A 17,139-nucleotide genomic window follows, 5' to 3' on the forward strand; every position below is an offset into this window, starting at 1 on the left:
AAGTCTGTTTTAGTCTGTGTGGGAGGAAGGGTGGTCCCGGGGTCTCCATTAGGAAGTTGAACTGTAGTCAGACTCTTTAGGATTCTGCCAGACTTAGAAACAAGGTTGTTCCTTAACCCGTGGCTGCTCCTGGCTGGTGCTAGGTAGGACGACTGGTTCTTTGGGGTGCGTGTCATGACACCAGTAATGAAGCTTGATGGTTCAGAGCACGCATTCTTGACTTCCGGGCCCTGTCCCATTGGAACGAGGGCGCGCCGGCTCTGGAAGCACACTGAGTGGGCTCGGAGCCAGCTCACATTTGGGCCTTGACTCTCAGGGGCTGCCCTTGCACCTGTGGCTGCCTGGGAGGGCAGCAGCCAGAGTTGCTGTCACTTTGGAAATTGAAGACTGTGCTCAGGACAGCTGGCAAAAAAGATACATCCAGTTGCCCAAACAGGTGGTGATCCCCACCCGCCCAGCCTTGTTTAATGCTTCTCCACTGCAACTTAGTCTTATTTCTGTTGTCCTCTTTGTGGAAGGAGAAGTTTAGTGTCTTTGGCCCTGCCGGAGAAGTTGTTTTAAATAATCTAGGCACTCTGTGTGTGAAAAGTGTATAAAGCGTGATGCGGATGCAGGTGTCTGTGCTCAGGACAGCAGTGTTCCTGTCAGCGGAGCAGGTGCATGGTATATTTAGAAGGCTGCTCCCGCTGTGAGGAGGAGGCGAAGGCTTTCTGCTAAAACCCTGGAACCGGTAAAACCCGGCCCTTTAAGAGCACAAGTCCCTGTCCAGGGACAGTAGGTCGGTAATACCTTGATCTTAGCACACTGTTATTCCTGCCGTTAAGTGGGGATCTCCCCCGCCGGGCCCGCCCCCCCCCCGCCAGATTTGCAAATATTTTCTTTCTGATTTCTTCTAGACTTCACTGAGGGTTCCCAAGTTCCCGAAAGGCCTCCCAAACCGTTCCCTCGGAGAATCAACTCTGAACGAAAAGCAGGTAGCTGTCAGCAAGGTGGTGCCGCCCCCGCCCCACCGCAGCTCTCCAGCGAGATCGAGAACCTCATGAGTCAGGGATACTCCTACCAGGACATTCAGAAAGCTTTGGTCATTGCCCACAACAACATCGAAATGGCCAAAAATATCCTCCGGGAATTTGTTTCTATTTCTTCTCCCGCCCACGTCGCCACCTAGCACACCCCCGCCCCGCTGCAGCGTCAGAGGACCAGTGAGCCGGCCGCTCTTACTGGAGTGGCACCTGCAAGGGCAGAGGTGCCTTTGGAGACTTCGCGGTGAGGTCTCGCCCTCTCTGTGGGGTTTCACATCTGTGGTTCCAAGATTTCAAAGCAGTGGAATGAACATGGAGCAGCTAGTGTGTTTTATTATTTTATTTGTTTTGAGAGTGGATTCGAAGGTGTCCTTCAGTCCTCACCTTAGAGTGTGGATTCTTAGTAAATGGTAGCCTACCTGGGGAACAGTCCGGAAAGCAGTAGGAGAAGTATTGTGCTGTAAATCCTCACTGGGGACTTCAGACTTCCCTGGGTTAAGGATGTGGTTGTGTTTCTGTCTGTCTGTGGTTGCGTGTGTCCTGTGATTATAAGATTAACCTGCTGTGTGTGTTAATCCCAGGCAGGGAATTAGCACAAGAGGTTTAGGAAGGAATCGTTTAAAGACTTCCATCTACTGTGGTATTCTACCCAACCCCAGTGTGTATTACAACTTCAACACTCCCCAACGGCTTGGATTACCACGTGCATAGCTCAAGTCTTGTATTTTTAGCACACCCTCCCTCTGTCCTTTGTCCTGCTTCCTCCTCCTCCTTGGTGTCTGTCACTGGCAGTGGGCTTGCTGTGACCAGACTTACTGAAGCCGAGTGGCTTATAGGATGTTCCTTATTACGTGTGATGGTTGGTGTTGGTTTGTGTGGTAAGATGGGTAGTGGGGGAAAAAGTACTGTTGCTGTATCCTTATAGTCATGTTTGATCTAGCAGCTAACACTGGTCACTCCAAAGCACTGTTTCCATAGGAACATCGACTCTGTTAAAGTACGATGTTTTCATTATCCTAATTCCATAATGACTGATTCGAGATAGAGGCCTTCAGATACATTCCATGCCCTCCCCAGAAGGTGGTCTGTGGGAGTCCGTTGCCTTGATGCCAGGTATGTGTTCTAACGTAGGCCGTGGGTTTTTCTGCTTCACGGGAAGGGAAGGGCATTTGTTTCTAGCAATGGCTTTCTGACCCGAATACCACAAAACTTTTAGCAAGCTTCACGCACAGGCTCTTTGCCTTGTTCTACATAAGATGCACAAAATAGTGAAGATGTCTCTGTTGGGTTTTTTTTTTCCCGGTGAGTTAATTCCAGCTTATACGGGTGTCTCCCTTTGAACATAATGAGCCAGGTTATATTTTCGGAGGAGAATCTGCTCTTTGCCCTCGAAGGAAAGGGGCTGACACCCATGGTGGTGCAGCATTGCGCTGACAGCCCCAGTCCCACATCGGGGCCTCCGACAGCTGGGTTTCTCTTGTGCCTGTGGCTTTGGGCATGTAGCACGTCCTTCCGTCTCCTTGTCACCTTAGTCCTGTGTACCCACTCGTGACTGCGTTCTCCACGGTAATTAGCATTCAGTGTATAAATGACTTTACTGTGGTCAGAGACCGTATGTGAGAAGCCTGACGATTTGTGTAATTGCAGGTTACAAAGGAGATTCAGGGTCCAGCACGGGGCACCCGTTAGTCGGTTCCTGGAGGTGCTGCGAAATGACTCCTGGAGTTGGGTCAGTTCTCTGTCCGGTCTTTGCTGGCTTCCCCAGCAAAGCGGGTGTACCCCCTCGCTTGTCAGAAGCACGCCTGCTCTTTGATCAATCTGCCCTCTTCAAAATCTAAATCACGCTTTTGTCTTTAGATCCAGAATCTCTTCAGATCGGTTTTCTTTCTCATCTTGTCATCTGTGGAACTAAAATTTTTTCTAACTCTTCTCTTGGCTCTCAGCTGTTCCTAGACCTGTTGGCTTTATCCTCTTGCCTCCGAACCATTTACATTCCCAGGGTAGAAGGTACAGGACTTCTTGTTGATTTGCTCTGGTTCCCCAATGTCTGCTCCACGTGGCGGAAAACAGCCCAGCCCACCGTCAGGTGCAGGAGGTCCTGATGGTCGTGGCCGGGGGCAGGGAGAGTGGCAGTAACCTAGCGTCTCCTTCTAAAAGCCAGTAAGGATAGGGTTTCGTTTGTGGTAACGTTCAGTTTGTATTTTGTTTAAATGCTGAAGACCCAGACGAAAAACTAGAAGAAATGGCAGCATTTTCCATGCCTGCCCACACTGGAAGTTTTCCTTGTCTGCAGACATTGCCAATAGTCTGAAGATGTGTCAAGAGAACAGAACACTGATTCTGCATATCTTTTGCCTGTTCAGTGTATCCAAAATCTTTGGAGAGTGTGTCCTTACATATATAGGCTAAGGGCGAGTTCGTCCTTTTGTTCCTCGTTGAGCGCCCCTGTGGCTCATGGGGTCAGGCCTCCAACTGGGGTGTCAGATCCCAGTGTTGGACATACGCTTCATTGATTGGCTTGGTCATCGGCCTGGCAGCTGGGTAGCTATAGGCTTTCAAGCTTCTGAGACCATTCTGTGAGGTTTTCTCTCCTCGGGTCTGTGAGGACAGACCTGGGTCCAAGCCTCAGGTCGCCAAGGTAGTCTCACGAAAGTTTTCATGTGGAGGCTTGTCTTGAGGGTATTTCCAAAACTTTAATCTCTTAAATTTTCCTTGGGCTAAGGCACGAATACCAGCTTCTTCATCCTCCATTCGTATGGCAGTTTTTAATTCTTGGGCTCTGCTCTGAATTTAGAATTGCTCTTTCAGAAGTTGGCTTTGAGTTTTGCCATTTTGGGTAAACCCATCTCCCTTCTCCCTCCGAATTACAAGTGGTTCCTTCTGTGTTAACTTGCCAGGTGGGTAAGGTAAAAGTCACTTTGATGTTTTTCTTTTTTCTCAAATGCATTAGGCTGTTCTGTTCAGTCCAGTCTCCTTTCCCTCTTTCTGGCTTGCCCTGCACGGCCTGCCTCTGTGCTCCTCTGTGCTGCTCTGTGCTCCTCTGTGCCCAGCTGCCCTCTGCGCTCCTTCCACTAAAGTAAAAGATTCCCAGAGCAGAAACACCTGTGGGCTCTGTGATATACCTCCCTTTAAGAAAATAAGAGATTGGGCACTTTCCGGTCTCCACGTGCATCTGTTCATTCTTATGTAAGTAATGATCTGCACCTTGGACGGCCATTCTCTTCCACTATCCCTCCTCCCCCCACTCAACACACTCCGCCATTCTTCTGTGCTCTTCCCAGACAGACGACACCAGGGCCCAGGATGGGGGACAGCGCTCGTAGTGTCATTCAGCTGCTTTGCGGGTTAAAATTTTTGGATGGGGGTCGCTATTCTTCAACCTTAAAGTATTTATCTCCTCTATAGAAAACTAAAATATAACTTAGGGTCCAGACAGCAGACCTACAAATGAGTTTTTGTAAATTTGCTAGCAGAGTAGGGACCGTATATTCCCTTCAAGGCACCATGGTCACACTTGACACCTGTGTGTGTGGGTGGTTGGCGATGGTGTTGATGCAGAATATTCTCCTACCTCACCTCATGACAGTCAGGGTTCTAGATCTTCCCAAGCTAAGGAAGTCCCCCCTCCTGCCGTTGGCCTTTCTGACTCTGGTGACCGCTGCCCAGGAAACAGTGGTATTCTAACCATCGGCCTGGCCTGGTGGTTACCAGTTAGGTTGTTCGTTCAGCAAATGTGCATGAGCGATTACCACGTGCCAGAAGCGCCAGCTTCTCCGTGTTCCTCCCTGTCCAGGACTTGCATTTGGCCCTAAAATAGCTCATCCCCAAAAGACGGTGCAGTTTTTATTCACAGCTCTTTTATGTAGATCTGTATTTCCTTAAAGAGCTGTCCTGGGTAAAATCATTTCAGGGCTCTTCCGTTAACCCATGTCGTCTTCCTAGAGCTTTGATACTTTCTGGGAGATTCCTCAACGTGTCTCATGGGTACCCACCATCTTTTGTGTATTTCAGTGGAATCTGTTTGGTGGGTTGAGGGGTGTGTTGGCTCAGCTGCACGGTTAGGGCAGTTACGTGTTTAAGTAAAGCATCTGCCCATAGTTCCTCTCCAGTCTAGTGCCTTCCTTGATCTTCCTACTGAGCTGCTGGAGTTCCTAATCCCCCTTGTTGTGAAGTTTCCTTGTCGCCCTTCGGGGACCTGTTACCACCTCCCATTCTCTTTGGAACTTATTTTCCAGTCTTCCAACACCTTTGCAGCCGATTCTATGTCTTAGAAAGGCTGAAGGTGTGGGAGAGGGGCGGATACCTGTTGTTCGGTCCTGGTCTTCAGCTGATCCTTTGGTCTCCCAAGAGCCAGTCGGCAAAATAGATGGAACTCAGTTCTCAGAAATGCCAGCCTTTCCTGGGCTAAGGAGCCTGGGACCCTAGAACTTAGCATCAGAATACATACGTCACCACTCTCCTGCTAGACTTTCAGGCTTTAGAATTCAATCTGAAGTATTCTAAGTCCACCTACAGTGTTACTGGCACTACTTTGACCTCAGCCTATGTTCGTTGTCTTTCTTTAGAAGCGCGTAAAGCTACCCAGTGCATGGAGGAGGGTTCATAGTGAAAGGAAGCCACAGTTTTGTATCTTTGTCCTGTTTCGGAATCCTTCGGATGTCAGAAACAGGTATTCAGGCTAAAGAAAGGAGGGAATCCTAAGGATACAGGGTATTTTATAGACCCCAGTGCGAGAAGTACAGTCGATTCTTGTATGGGGCCGGGCTGGGACTGTCAGACTTTGCACCCGGTCCTTTCTCCTGCTTGTCAGGCACAGCCCTGGAATAGACAACCCAGTCCCCAAGTCTACACAACGTCCCAGCTCTAAGGATCACCGTACACAGCTTCCCAGTGCCTCTTGATTCATTCAGATTCTCAAGAAAGAACACGATCGGCCCAGCACATTGCCTGGGTGTCTACGCCTGACCAGTTAGCCTTGGCGTGTGGGGCGGCAGCGGTGTGCCCCTTTGGGTGGGAGATGGGGGTAGAAGAGGCTATAGGCAGGATAGATACCCTAAAGGTCTTTTAGTAGTAAAACTGCTGTCATACTGCCTTTTTTTAGAGTAGAAAGGTGGGCATGGGACTGTGTCTGGGATGTTGAGAAAATTCTTGGGTTTTGCTTAATTTGGGTTATCGTCGTCTTTATTTCTTTATTTCCTGTTGTCAATCCCTTTATCAGTCTTGGCATCCAAGATTTCTTACCTCCCTCCTCAGGACCCGTTTCTCCTGTTCCAGAGCTAATCTGTTCTTAGGTGACGTTTCTTTGCCTTCATTCAATCTCAGGTTTTTAGCCTTCTTTCATATTATTTGGAGAGCAGATCACACATCCCACTGTAGCCACCCATGGACTTTTGGGCTCTCTTCAAGTTTTAGCACCGAAAATACATCCATTCTATGGGCCCGTGGCCCTGGCTCCCCTCCTCCTCGAGGAGAGCCCTGCGGTAATATTCTTGGGCAAGCCTTCCAGGGTACCTCAGAAACTACTTCCCCATAGCCAGCAGGAATATATAATAACCGGGACAGTAGCCAGGATATAAATTAGATGTAGATTCCAGTTTAGAAGAGTTTTGACTGAGAGCTCTTTAGACCGGGAACCCTGGTCTCCCCTGTCCACTTGATTTCTTTGTAGTCCTGTATCAGAGCCTTTTTTAATTTTAATTTTATTTTTCAAAAAACTGCTTGCCTACTAAGTCTTTTGATCTTGCTTACCTCATCCTAGAGCCTGTCCCGTGTTCTTAAGGCATGTTCGTAATTACTTGTAACTTTTTTAAACCGTTGGAGTCGTTAGGAATACACAGAAGTAACCTAGTAATCCAAAGATACACATTGAGGCACGTGATGAAGGGTGGGTCGTCAGCCCTTGCATTTGGTATCCTGGACTGGGCGCCAGAATCAAGGAGCGGAGGGACAGCAGGGCCGGGTGCCTCCCTGTCCTAGGAAATCTGGCGTGGTTCCACAGGGGAGCGCAGTGTTTTTTGGGTCTAAGCGGCGGCACCCGCGTAAGAGGTGGGGGGGCCGGGACGGGAGGAGCAGGCTCTGGCCGGAGGCTCCCTCACATTCAGATGGGAACGGGAAAAGAACGGAAGGGCCAGCTGTCGGCTAAGAGCAACAGCTGTCTGGAGCTCTCCCTGCCGCTTCCCTTGTGTAACGCTCGAGAAAAACGCGGTGGACCGCTCCCTCTGTTTGCCCAGAGCAAAGGCTGAAAGCCAGCCTCCGCTCTCCTACCGCTCAGGCGGCCGAACAGATCAGCGGAGTTCTGGTTGCCCGGCTCCACGTTCTTGACCCGCTCCTGAAGTGAACGTGAGGGGCACCCCTCCACTGCCTCTCACAAGTCCTCTTTGCACGCCCGAGCCGGACCGGAGGGCCAGGGAGTGGGGGAGGCTCGGGCACACGCTCCGGGCAGCTCCTCGGGCCTCACTCCGCCTCCCGCCCAGCCCCGACGAGGGGGGCGCCGTGTGCCCACGCCCAGTGCGCCAACCTGCTCGCGTGTCGCGTGCCCCGTGTGTCCGTTCCCTCCTCCCTACCTACCTCGGACCCTGCTCGGGGCGAGGTAGCCGTGCTCATGGCGGTCTTGAAACCGCAGAGGCAGAGAACCACGTAGGAGTCTGTAGACTGTGTGTTTTCTCTTCCTCGGTTTCTTCCTTCTGCTGTCTGGGTAAGCCTGCAGGCACGTTGCCCGTGAGAGTGGATGCCTCCTGACCTACCGGTCTCCGTGTCTCGGCCTTGACCTCCTGCTGAAACATGTGGTAGGGGCATGGCAGCTACGAGGTACCTCCTCCTACATTTGCTTTCTGGCTGTGGTGACTTGGGATTTTTAACCTTATATATCTTTTTCCTTTATTCAAAACAAAACAATTTTTAGCACACTGAAAAAAAAAAAAAAAAGCCAAACATTTTTGTGCCTTTCTAAGGCAGCACTGTAACTCAGGCTGCATTTTAGGACTTAATATGGAAATACCAGAGTCTTAGCTCCTCTACCTTGAGTGTCCATCCTTACAGACTGGGGGGAGGAGGAAACGCTCTGTGTGGCTGGAGAGATGTCAGATAGGTGAGGCACGTCTGGGGTCCCCTCTCCCTGCCGTGATGCTCTTTTGGAGTACGTGTTCCCCTGGGATCATTCGGTTGGCTCTAGTCAGGATCGCAGCCGCCAGGTTGAAGGCTCTGTCTCCAGCGAGGAGAGAGGGAGACTGTTCTGGGATTTCCAGGTACGCCCTGGGCCATTTCAAGTGTGCCAGCCTCTGGGCCTGCTAGTGACTCAACTGCATGGGAAAGTGTAGGACGGACTCTCCCGAGAACAGACGTGGTGTGTGTCTTTTCTCTTTGCTGGATCCTGAACTGGCCTAGACCTCCTGCCTCTCCCTCCAGACGTGGCTTTCCTTTCATTTGCAGACTTCAGTCTTAAAGCATTAAGCAGCCAGTGCCCTCTGCGGGTCCAGTTTTCCCCTGGGGAAGGCAGCAAGGACCACGTGCCCGGTCCTCAGCATGGTGGTCACGGTCAGTTTCAGCAAAGAAAAAAGGAAAAAAAGTTTTCTATCTGAGAATTTTACTTCTCCCTTTCCCCTTTCAGTTCTTCCCTGCCTTTAATCAAGAATTGGGAGAGAAACCATTCCTTTGAACGTCCTCCCTCTTTAGGATTTTGACATTCTTGGCCTGGGTGGGGCTGAGGAGAACTTGATGCTTCCTCCGGAATAGAGTCCCAATTTGTATATCAGTGTTAAAAATGAAACAAAACGAAAACTTAGAGGAGATTTTTGTGGACTATTTTAAAAATGTGTCATTAATATAAAAAAAATTTCTATTAGCAGTATTTAATCCTTCTCACCTGTAAAGAATAAGACAGAAGGTAAATATTCTTACAGAGAAGAGCAGAGCTTTAAGATTGGTTTTCATTTGACGTCCCTTTTGTTTTGCCAATGTATTAATGTTTAGAGGTCTGTTATACTAATGTTATTTATTAATTTTTTTTCATTTCCATACACCGTTAACTAAAGAGCTTTTTCAAGCACCCATGTCTGTAAAAAAAAAAAAAAAAATATTTTTAAATAAAGTTTCTTTTGTTGTAGCAGCCTGGAGTTCTTGCCCTTCCGTGGGGGTGGGAGAGTGAAAGACCAGGCCCGCGCAGTCATCGTGGTGAGTCTGCTGCGACCTCAAGGCAAGTCCGAGCCTCTGGAAAGCCTAGAAAAGAGTTGATAGCTCCTCCTTGCCAACAGCCTGCCGGGCCCTGAGAGCTGCCTTAGGGCGAGGCGGCCTCGCTGCTGACAAGCAGGGGGATCATCCTCTGTGGTGGAGCAGGAGCTGTTTGCTCAGCAGCAGAGGGAACCTCTGGTCCCCGCTCCTAAATGGGAAGGGTTTTGTGTTCTGTTCGGTACGATTCCAGTTGTGGAGACCCCAGGCTGCTGTGGTGCCCATGATGAATAAAAAACGGGGTGAGATTTCTGGGACAGTTAAGCTTTATTTTTCTTACATATACATACATATATATATATACATACATAGAGGAGATTTGCAAATTTACACACAACCTAAGGAAACCACATATACATACAGGTGCGTGCACACAGATACACATTCACACCCCAAAGCTCCAGCCAGGCCAGCTCTCATCCCTAAGTACCATTCTCCCATTAGGGAAGGCCCTTCTCCCAGGGTCTAAGGCCATTAGCTCACTTTATAGAAGTTTGGTGCTCATAGAGTTAGAGTCTTAATCGTCATAAAGGACAGTCTGGACCTCATGGCTGTCCCCTAACCCCGCCTTTCAGTCTTACGTGACCCCCGGACAGGGCAGTGGGAGCCAAATTAACGCAGGGGGTTTGGGCACAACGGCCTAACTCTGGAAAACTGCCCAGCTTCCTCCCTGCAGGGACAACAGGATCTAAGGACCACCACCAGTCCTGGCTTCTTCCCAGAGAGAGGTGGGTCACAAAAGGGCCTCCCGCGGCAGGCAGGCAGCTGCTTTGTAATGAATGCTGGGGTACGTACTCTCCAGAACCGGTGTGAGCAACATACTTCAGCAGAGAGGGGCCTGGGCTCAGTGTGTCCTCACCTCAGTGACACAACCGAATGAGGACGCCAGCCTTTGGGGCAGAAACCAGCTCCAGATAAACAGACTACCTAACTTGGCTGCCGGTAGAAAACAGGTATATACATCCACAATATGTCTACAGAGAGAACGCGGTCTGCAAGAAACTCCTTCCCACTCCCGGGATACTGAGGCCCCTCCCTGGGATGAGCCTCACCCAACCGAGACCTCGGTGGGTCGGTCCTTGAAGAGGACCTTCTCCCGACGGCCCTTCCCTCAGAAATGGGGTCTGCAGGCCAGCTGGAGTAGGGACCTTCTCCTACCCCGCTTTAGAGGCTTTGGCGATCATCCTGAGTGTTGGGAGAGGGTAAGCAGGGAGCAGGAAGTGTTCCAGGCGGGAAGGGCACTCATGTGATGAGCAGGCTAGTGCCTCAGATCGATGTATTTCTCTCCCTAGAAGTAGGTGAAGAGGAGAGAGGTGAGGGGAGCGCGGGGGGACCGCGTTGGCGTCTGGGGTGGGAGCGCTGAAGGGATGAGGGACCGAAGCCAAAGCTGATGGACGAGGCGTGGAGGGAAGCGGTGGGAGGGGGCAGGAGGGCCTAGGCTCCGAACTGGACTGGCCACACCGTGCTCGGTGACCTGAGCCACGGCACTGTTTGGGGAAAGGTGGCGGTGACAGGGCGGAGTGTGTGCTGTCAGTCCGGGGAGCTACCCCTTGTCCACGGTCCCCTGGCCACTCTCCTCGCCCTACCAACCTGGGACTGGTGTTAGGAAGGCAAGACGGGCCTGCTCCCAGTCTCCAGTAGAGGAGGAGGAAAGGGAGAGAGAGTGAGTGTTCAGGGGACGAGAGCCATTAGCCCCCGCGGCTCCCAATCCCTGGAGAGGCGTCAGGCACTGGCTGCAGGAACTGCCTCCTACCTGGTCTCCTGGAGCCCTCTTGTCACCGGTGCTGCCCTGTAGGAGGCCCATCTCTTCTGGGAGCTTATCTGACTTAACTTCAACTACAAATTCGCTCTTACGAGACGGGGGCAGCGTGCTGGGAGGAGGGAGGGAGGCAAGAAGTTGGCAACTCAGGGGCAAGGGAAGGGAAGGTCGCTGGGAAAGACACTGGACTGGGTGATGGGGCTCTTAGGCAGGTGCTGTGGGGCCAGCTCAGGGAAGGGAAACACGCAGTGAATGGAAGGGAGAAGGCGTGGGTGAAGGCAGCGGGCAGGAGAGCAGGGAGCACTCACACTCAGCGTCCCCCTCCTGCTCCTAAGGGGTGAGCGGGCACTCGAGCAGGCAGGGAATGTGCCCACGGAGGCAACAAGCTGGGTAGCACGACGGGGGGCGGGGGGGATAGAGGGCGCGGGGTACCATGCTTACATCTCCTGTTTGCCCGACCGCCCGCATGGTAGCTTGCCCTTCTTGTAGAAGAAATAGAGAACGGCACCCAGCACGGCCAGGACGAGGACGCACACGGTCACGGCCACGATGGCCACGCCCTTGCTTTCAGGCTCCGGCAGCTTCTTCTCTGTCCCACAGAGAGGTTCCTAGTCACTCCCGGCCCCAGGTGGCCACGCTTCCACCACTGCCCCACCCAGCCCGGGGCTCCCCGGGCAGGGACAGGGCAGGATAAGGGTGCCCTGGCACAGCCCCGCGGGGGGGGCGCGCCCCCCCCCCGTTCTCGAGCCAAGACTGCCTGCTCACCTGTGGAGGTGCCGTTGGCTCTGCTGTAAGGACTGACAGTGGAGGTGCTGAGGCCAGTGGTTCTGTTTGAGTCTGTGGTTTAAACGGATCGAAAGGTGGGTTAAGAAAAGCACAAGCCTGCGCTCGCCACACCCCGCCACACTGAGGACGGACGAGGCCCGTACCCAGCTCCAGGAAAATGGTGGTGGTGTTTCTGCCCAGGAAGTTGGAGGCCACGCACTCTGCACCGGTCTCCAACAGCTCTGGGGTCACGAGGACATTCAGGACACTCAGGACGCTCTGCGGATCTTGGTCTTGTTCATGGGCCTGTAAGGAAGGAGGCGGAGCTCAGGGGCCGGGCCCGGTCCCCGCAGCAGAGCCTGGGGCAGGGGTGCGTGAGCAGGGGAAAAGGAGGTGGGCTCACCGTGCCGTCCACGCTCCAGGAGATGGAGGGCCGGGGATGTCCCGACGCTTCACAGGACAGATTCAACACTGTGTTCTCTTTCACCCACATCTTCCTTTCCTTTGATGTCATCCACGGGGACCCTTAGGGAGGGAGGGGGACAGGTGTGGCGGCCAACTCCGCTGGCCTGCCTCCCCCTCCCCGCCAGAGCATCCCGGGGCAGCCGGTGGCCTTTCGTCCTCGAAGAGCTCGACACCACCCAGCCGGGGGTAGCTTCCCAGGCCGCCCGGTCTCTGCCCAGAGGGCCTCACCAAAAATGGCCACGCGGACCAGCTGAGTGCGGTTCAGGCCCGGGACGCTGGGCACGGAGGCCACGCAGCGGTAGCCTCCCCCCGCGTCTCGCTGCAGGTTGTGTAAGCGGAGCACGGGCCCCTTCTCCAGCACCTGGCCTGTCTGGGGTGAGAGAGGGGTCGCTGGGTCACTCACAGCCACACGGCCCCCCACGCCCCACAGCCCCAGGCCCGCCTGAGTACCTTTTCTCTCAGCCACTGGAACTCCAGGGCTCGGTTACTCTCTGCCTCACAGGTCAGGGTGAGGCTGCCGCCCTCCCGGCTCTCCGGGGCCGCGGGGCTCACCCGGACATCAGACACATCTGGGGACACGGCAAGGGCGTCAGCCTGGGCAAAATTCCCGCTTGCCCCCCGCCTGCTCCCCCCTCCCCGTCCGGGGCCCGGGGCCCTCACAGTTCACCAGCAGCTCCTGTTGCTCGCTCGGCAGCGATGCCATGGTTTCCAGGTCCAGGCCCTGACACTGATAGAGCCCACTGTGCTCCTTCCGGGCGGACTCCAACACCAGGACCCCGTTGTCCTCCGTCGCCTTCTCCTCCATCTCCTGGGTGCTGAGGTTCTGGGGGAGAGCGAGGGGGTGAGCAGCGTGCGCCTCCAGCCGCTCTCGCAGCCCTCGTGCACCCAGCGCGGGCGCCCTCCGCACCTGCTTGCTGATGGTGAAGTGGGGGGGGGGGTTGCCGTCAGCCAGACACCGGATTTCCACGCGGTCCCCTTCCTTCAGCACGCCCACGGGCTCCACTTCCAGCCACACTTTCTCCGCCGGGTCTATAGCACAGGGGGGGACACGGGGGCCGCGGCCGTCAGCCCACCAGCCGGCCCCGGACGGGGAGCGGCGGGACTTTTCCACCCGCCCCAGCCCAGGGCCGTATCGGGACTCACAGAAAACCTGGACGACGACTTCCCTGGACTCCTTCATGTGGTTCCCGCTGGGCAGCCGGTAGTTGAGCTCGCAGTAGAACTGGGCGTCTTTGTCTTCCTTAACCAGCTGGGCCTTCAGAACGCTCTGCAGGGTGTACAGACCACTCGACTCGACGATCTGGGACGACTGAATGTGGACCCCTGGGCAGGGAGGAAGGGGAGAGAGGCTCGGCCTCGGCCCCGCCTCTGCCCCCACCCCCTGGTCGCAGGGGCTGCCGGAGGGGGCTCCCGGAGGGACCCCGGCCTCCGCAGAAAGCCAGGCACCACGGGAGCCGGGACTCTTCACCTCCGAAGTTTTACTGCTCGTTATCCACCTGCTCCGCGGGCGCGCGCGCACACCAGGGCGCGTGCCAGGAATGCCACAGTGACTGACCGATGCCCCTCAGCAAACACTCCAGACGCCCACCCACGGGGGTAGTGAACGGCCAGCCTGACTACACCATACCCACTGGGGGTGGGGGTGGGGGGGAGCAAAACAATCCGGTAGAGCTACACTGACGAAGCTGCAAAGGTTTCCAAGGCTCACCGTCAAAAGAAAAGTGATCTACCACACAGAACCACCGAGATCGGGGGCTTCCCGACCTCGGTGCTGCCCAAGCGTCCGCGCAGAGAATTCTTTGTGGGGTGGGGCTGCCCCGTGCACTGTAGGCTGCCGACCGTCCCCCAGGTGCCATCACCACCATTCCGTTGGCGACAACCAGAAATACCTCCAGACAGCGCTAAACGTCCCGGAGGGAGGAGCAAAATGACCCCTCTTTGAGAACCACTGATTTAGAGAATAAAAAATCAAAAGCCTACGCGTGCCGAGACGTATCTCTGTATGTGTAAGGACCCAGAAACTGGCCGGAAAGAACGAACACTCAACTGACAGCAGAGATTACTTTCTGGGAGGGGATGTGGGGCAAGAAGGGAATTTTCCTTCTAGATCTCCTGGGTCGTTTACATTCTCACGAGAACGTTTTCAGGCCTCGCTTGTGTACTTCAAAAAACCAAGGTCCGACGAAAGGCAAGGTGGTGGCACCGTAAGCAGGGCCCTTAAGGGCTGACGGGGCTGCACTCACGTTTCTTCTCCTCCTTCAGGGGCCGCCCATTCTTGTACCAGATGACTTGAGGAACGGGGTACCCATTTCTCCCCACACAGGTAGCAACCTGAGGGGGACAGGCCGTGAGTCTCGCTGCCGCTCAGGCCCCACCAGGCCCCGCCTGGCCACCCTGACCTGGCTCACCTCCTCGGGCTCCTCGCTGTTGACTGAAATGCCCAAGGGATTGACCTGGATGGTCGGCTCCTCCGGGGCTTCTACAAGGGAAGGAGAGGAGGCGCATGGGGCCACACCGCTTCCCGCGACCCACGCCGCCCGCGAGGCACGGATGGGGCACTGACTGTAGACGTGGAGCTGGATTCGGTGCTCCTGGGACTGAGGGCGCTTGCCCTGGCACAGGAAGATGCGCTCGTCGTGGGGGGTGACGTGTGCCAGGGCCAGAGTAGTCCCTCTGTCCAGGAGGCTGAGCCGGTGCTGGTACTCGCCGGGTTCGCTCTGGCCCTGGCCCTTGCGCACGCGGAAGATGAGAGTCGGCTTCTCCTTGTGGACCTGAGAAGGGGTGACGGAGGGGAGGGGAGGGTCCTGGGGCTGCGGGAGGGGGACAGCCTCCCACCCTGCCACCCTCTGCACGCACTCACAGAAAACCAGTCCACGTGGCTGAAGTTGCCCGGGGAGTGGGAGGGGCCGCACTTCAGAAGGGCTGTCCCGCCAACTTCCACCTCCAGGGGCTCGGGGGTGGGGGGCTCCGCCTCTCCAGGCACACCTGGGGTGCGGGAGGGGACACCCCAGCAGTGGTGTCAGCTCCAGCTGCTCCCCGTGGCCTCCCCTCCCAGCCCACTCCCTGCAGCTTTTCTTCCGGGAGAGGGCCCTGCCCTCCTGAGCCTCAACCCCTCTCTACCGGCTGCCCCAGGCTGCCCTCTCCCCCAGTTCAGGGGAGTCGGGGGGGGGGGGGGGGACCGTCTCTGGTCATCGCAGGAGGAGACCCTGAGCACCAGGCACCTTCCAGACGAGGCTGGCAGAGGGGCAACCCAGGCGGTGGGCCAAGAGGAAGGCCCCTTTCCTTCCAGGCCCCCTCCACTCCCAGTGAGCTCAGAGTGTGGGAATGCAAGGCATGTGCCAGGCTGGGGCACACAGGCCCCTTTGTGTCCCCACACCGCGGGGAAGACCTCACTACTCTGCCCCCCAAAAAAGCCCTCCCCAAATTTCCCACAAGACGCAGCGAGCCAACCCCGGCCAGAAGCTCCCATGTCAGGCTCCCAAAGCGGTACCTCTGTGGACATCCCACACGCTCAGGGGACCCCCCCCCCCCCAGCCTGGGAGTCTTGTGAGCACGAAGGGGTCAGAATGTCCCCTAGGGGTCAGGGTGAGGGCCAGGCAGTGAGCAAGAGTGACGTCAGTGGTGCCAGCGTGCTGCCTGCCCTGTGAGGAGGTGATGTCACTCAATACCATCTGGCTGGCCTCAGGGATGCCTGGGTTGTTGCCCCGGGCTGGCGCCCAGACAAGGAAGGCAGATGGAGCGGTCTTCAGCCCACAGCAGAGGCCTCGCTCGCGTCCCTGACTCCGTTTCCCCCAGAGCGAGAGGAGCGGGGCAGGGTGGGGCTAGATTGGCTGCAGCTGTGGAGCCCAATTTAGCCCTTTCCCCAGAAACACAGTCAGCCTGGGAGGCAGCAGCCTGGGGTACCCCAGGGACACTGTAGGCACCGGGCATGAGGCCAGCGAGCTGGGTATTGCCTAGCCCTCCCCTTCCCCAGCCGGACAGCGGCTGGGACCCGGGAAAGGGAGCCAAGAGAAACACGCGACACCGCTGCAGGCCATACAAGGGCAGCGTGGACCCGGGAGCGCCCGGCTCCCAGGCAGTTCCAGAGAAAAACTCCGAGGTGCAGGGGCGCTCTTCCCACCTGAACGTGGTCCCACTCCGGGAGGCGTAACAATTCTGGGCGCTTCCACCCTGGGCACCCTCGAGCCCTCGCTTCTGCCACCTGTGATCCCCTCACCCGGACAGGCGCGAGGCGACCCACGCCGCCCCCCAGCCCCTGCCAACGCCCTTGCTCGGGCGGGAGCCGCCGTCCCTCCCCCGCTCGCTCACCTCCAGCCTGGCTCGGAGCCCAGGCCGGAGAGGAGGCGTCGGCGCGCCCCCTCCCGCTAAGCAAGCCGCCTTTTCCAGCAACAGGCGGGCGCAGGATCCGGGATTTGGGGATGCGCTCCAGCGGCGCCTCCCGCCGCCGCTCCAGCCGCGGGCCCCCAGAGTGGGCACCTGAGGCAAAGCTCTCCCCAGCTCCCCCGAGAGGCTCGGCTCCACCCCCTCCGGCTCCGGGCAGCAGCCTCCTCCCTCCCCGCGTCCTCCTCCCCGGGATACCCTAGGATCGAGGCTGCAAACTGGCCGCGAAGAAGAGTTGCACGCGCGCAAGGCGCCGGGAAGGAGGAGCGCACGCCGGGGCGCAAAGCCCCGACCGGCGCCGCGCCGCCGGCTCCGCTCCCCGGGCGCGCTCCGCCAAAGACCCCTGGCCCGTGCCGCTCGGGGGCGCGGGCCCCCTGCGAAGCCACTCACCCGCGGCGCGGCGACAGCAGCAGCAGGCGGCGAGCAGGAGGGCGCAGACGAGCCCGGACGGCCCCATGCTTCCCGGCCGGAGGGCGAGCGCCTAGTGAGCCAGCCGGCGGCGGCCGGGGGCTGACGTCAGGGGGG

The 17,139-nt window shown here is 56.2% G+C and overlaps 2 protein-coding genes across 6 annotated transcripts in view; one reads left to right on the top strand and one right to left on the bottom strand.

The window, feature by feature from the left end:
- The window catches only part of CBL (Cbl proto-oncogene), an 85,701-nt gene extending 76,197 nt beyond the window's left edge, over positions 1-9,504 (top strand). For 2 of the 4 annotated variants that reach the window (XM_040483293.1, XM_040483296.1), the window contains one exon: positions 897-9,123. In XM_040483293.1, the coding sequence (XP_040339227.1) occupies positions 897-1,168 (272 nt within the window). In that variant the 3' untranslated portion in view covers positions 1,169-9,123. The other 2 variants (XM_040483294.1, XM_040483295.1) reach the window with 2 other exon arrangements.
- MCAM (melanoma cell adhesion molecule) lies at positions 9,494-17,132 on the bottom strand. 2 transcript variants are annotated; one of them, XM_040483297.1, is made up of 16 exons: positions 17,005-17,132; positions 15,095-15,219; positions 14,798-15,005; positions 14,643-14,713; positions 14,478-14,565; positions 13,378-13,557; positions 13,142-13,263; positions 12,895-13,057; positions 12,685-12,803; positions 12,463-12,604; positions 12,173-12,294; positions 11,934-12,075; positions 11,770-11,841; positions 11,446-11,593; positions 10,999-11,116; positions 9,494-10,533 (listed from the first exon to the last, which is right to left on the bottom strand). In XM_040483297.1, exons 1-16 carry the CDS (start codon positions 17,069-17,071, stop codon positions 10,504-10,506), a joined length of 1,917 nt encoding a protein of 638 aa, XP_040339231.1. In that variant the 5' UTR covers positions 17,072-17,132; the 3' UTR covers positions 9,494-10,503. The 2 variants fall into 2 exon arrangements, with proteins under 2 accessions (XP_040339231.1, XP_040339232.1); XM_040483298.1 differs by lacking the exon at positions 10,999-11,116.
- Positions 17,133-17,139: the final 7 nt, after the last annotated feature.

This window comes from Herpailurus yagouaroundi, unplaced genomic scaffold (genome assembly GCF_014898765.1).
Source record: "Herpailurus yagouaroundi ecotype Mexico unplaced genomic scaffold, PumYag 161, whole genome shotgun sequence".
Classification (NCBI taxonomy): domain Eukaryota; kingdom Metazoa; phylum Chordata; class Mammalia; order Carnivora; family Felidae; genus Herpailurus; species Herpailurus yagouaroundi.

What these genes read in the sequence shown, in the direction of transcription:
- MCAM (XM_040483297.1), bottom strand. Translation starts at nt 17,071, where the DNA reads ATGGGGCCGTCCGGGCTCGTCTGCGCCCTCCTGCTCGCCGCCTGCTGC. An exon ending in GCCACGTGGACTGGTTTTCT is followed by an intron (nt 15,006 to 15,094) that starts GTGAGTGCGTGC and finishes ACCCCTTCTCAG; the next exon opens with GTCCACAAGGAGAAGCCGAC. An exon ending in ACTTCACCATCAGCAAGCAG is followed by an intron (nt 13,058 to 13,141) that starts GTGCGGAGGGCG and finishes GCTCTCCCCCAG; the next exon opens with AACCTCAGCACCCAGGAGAT.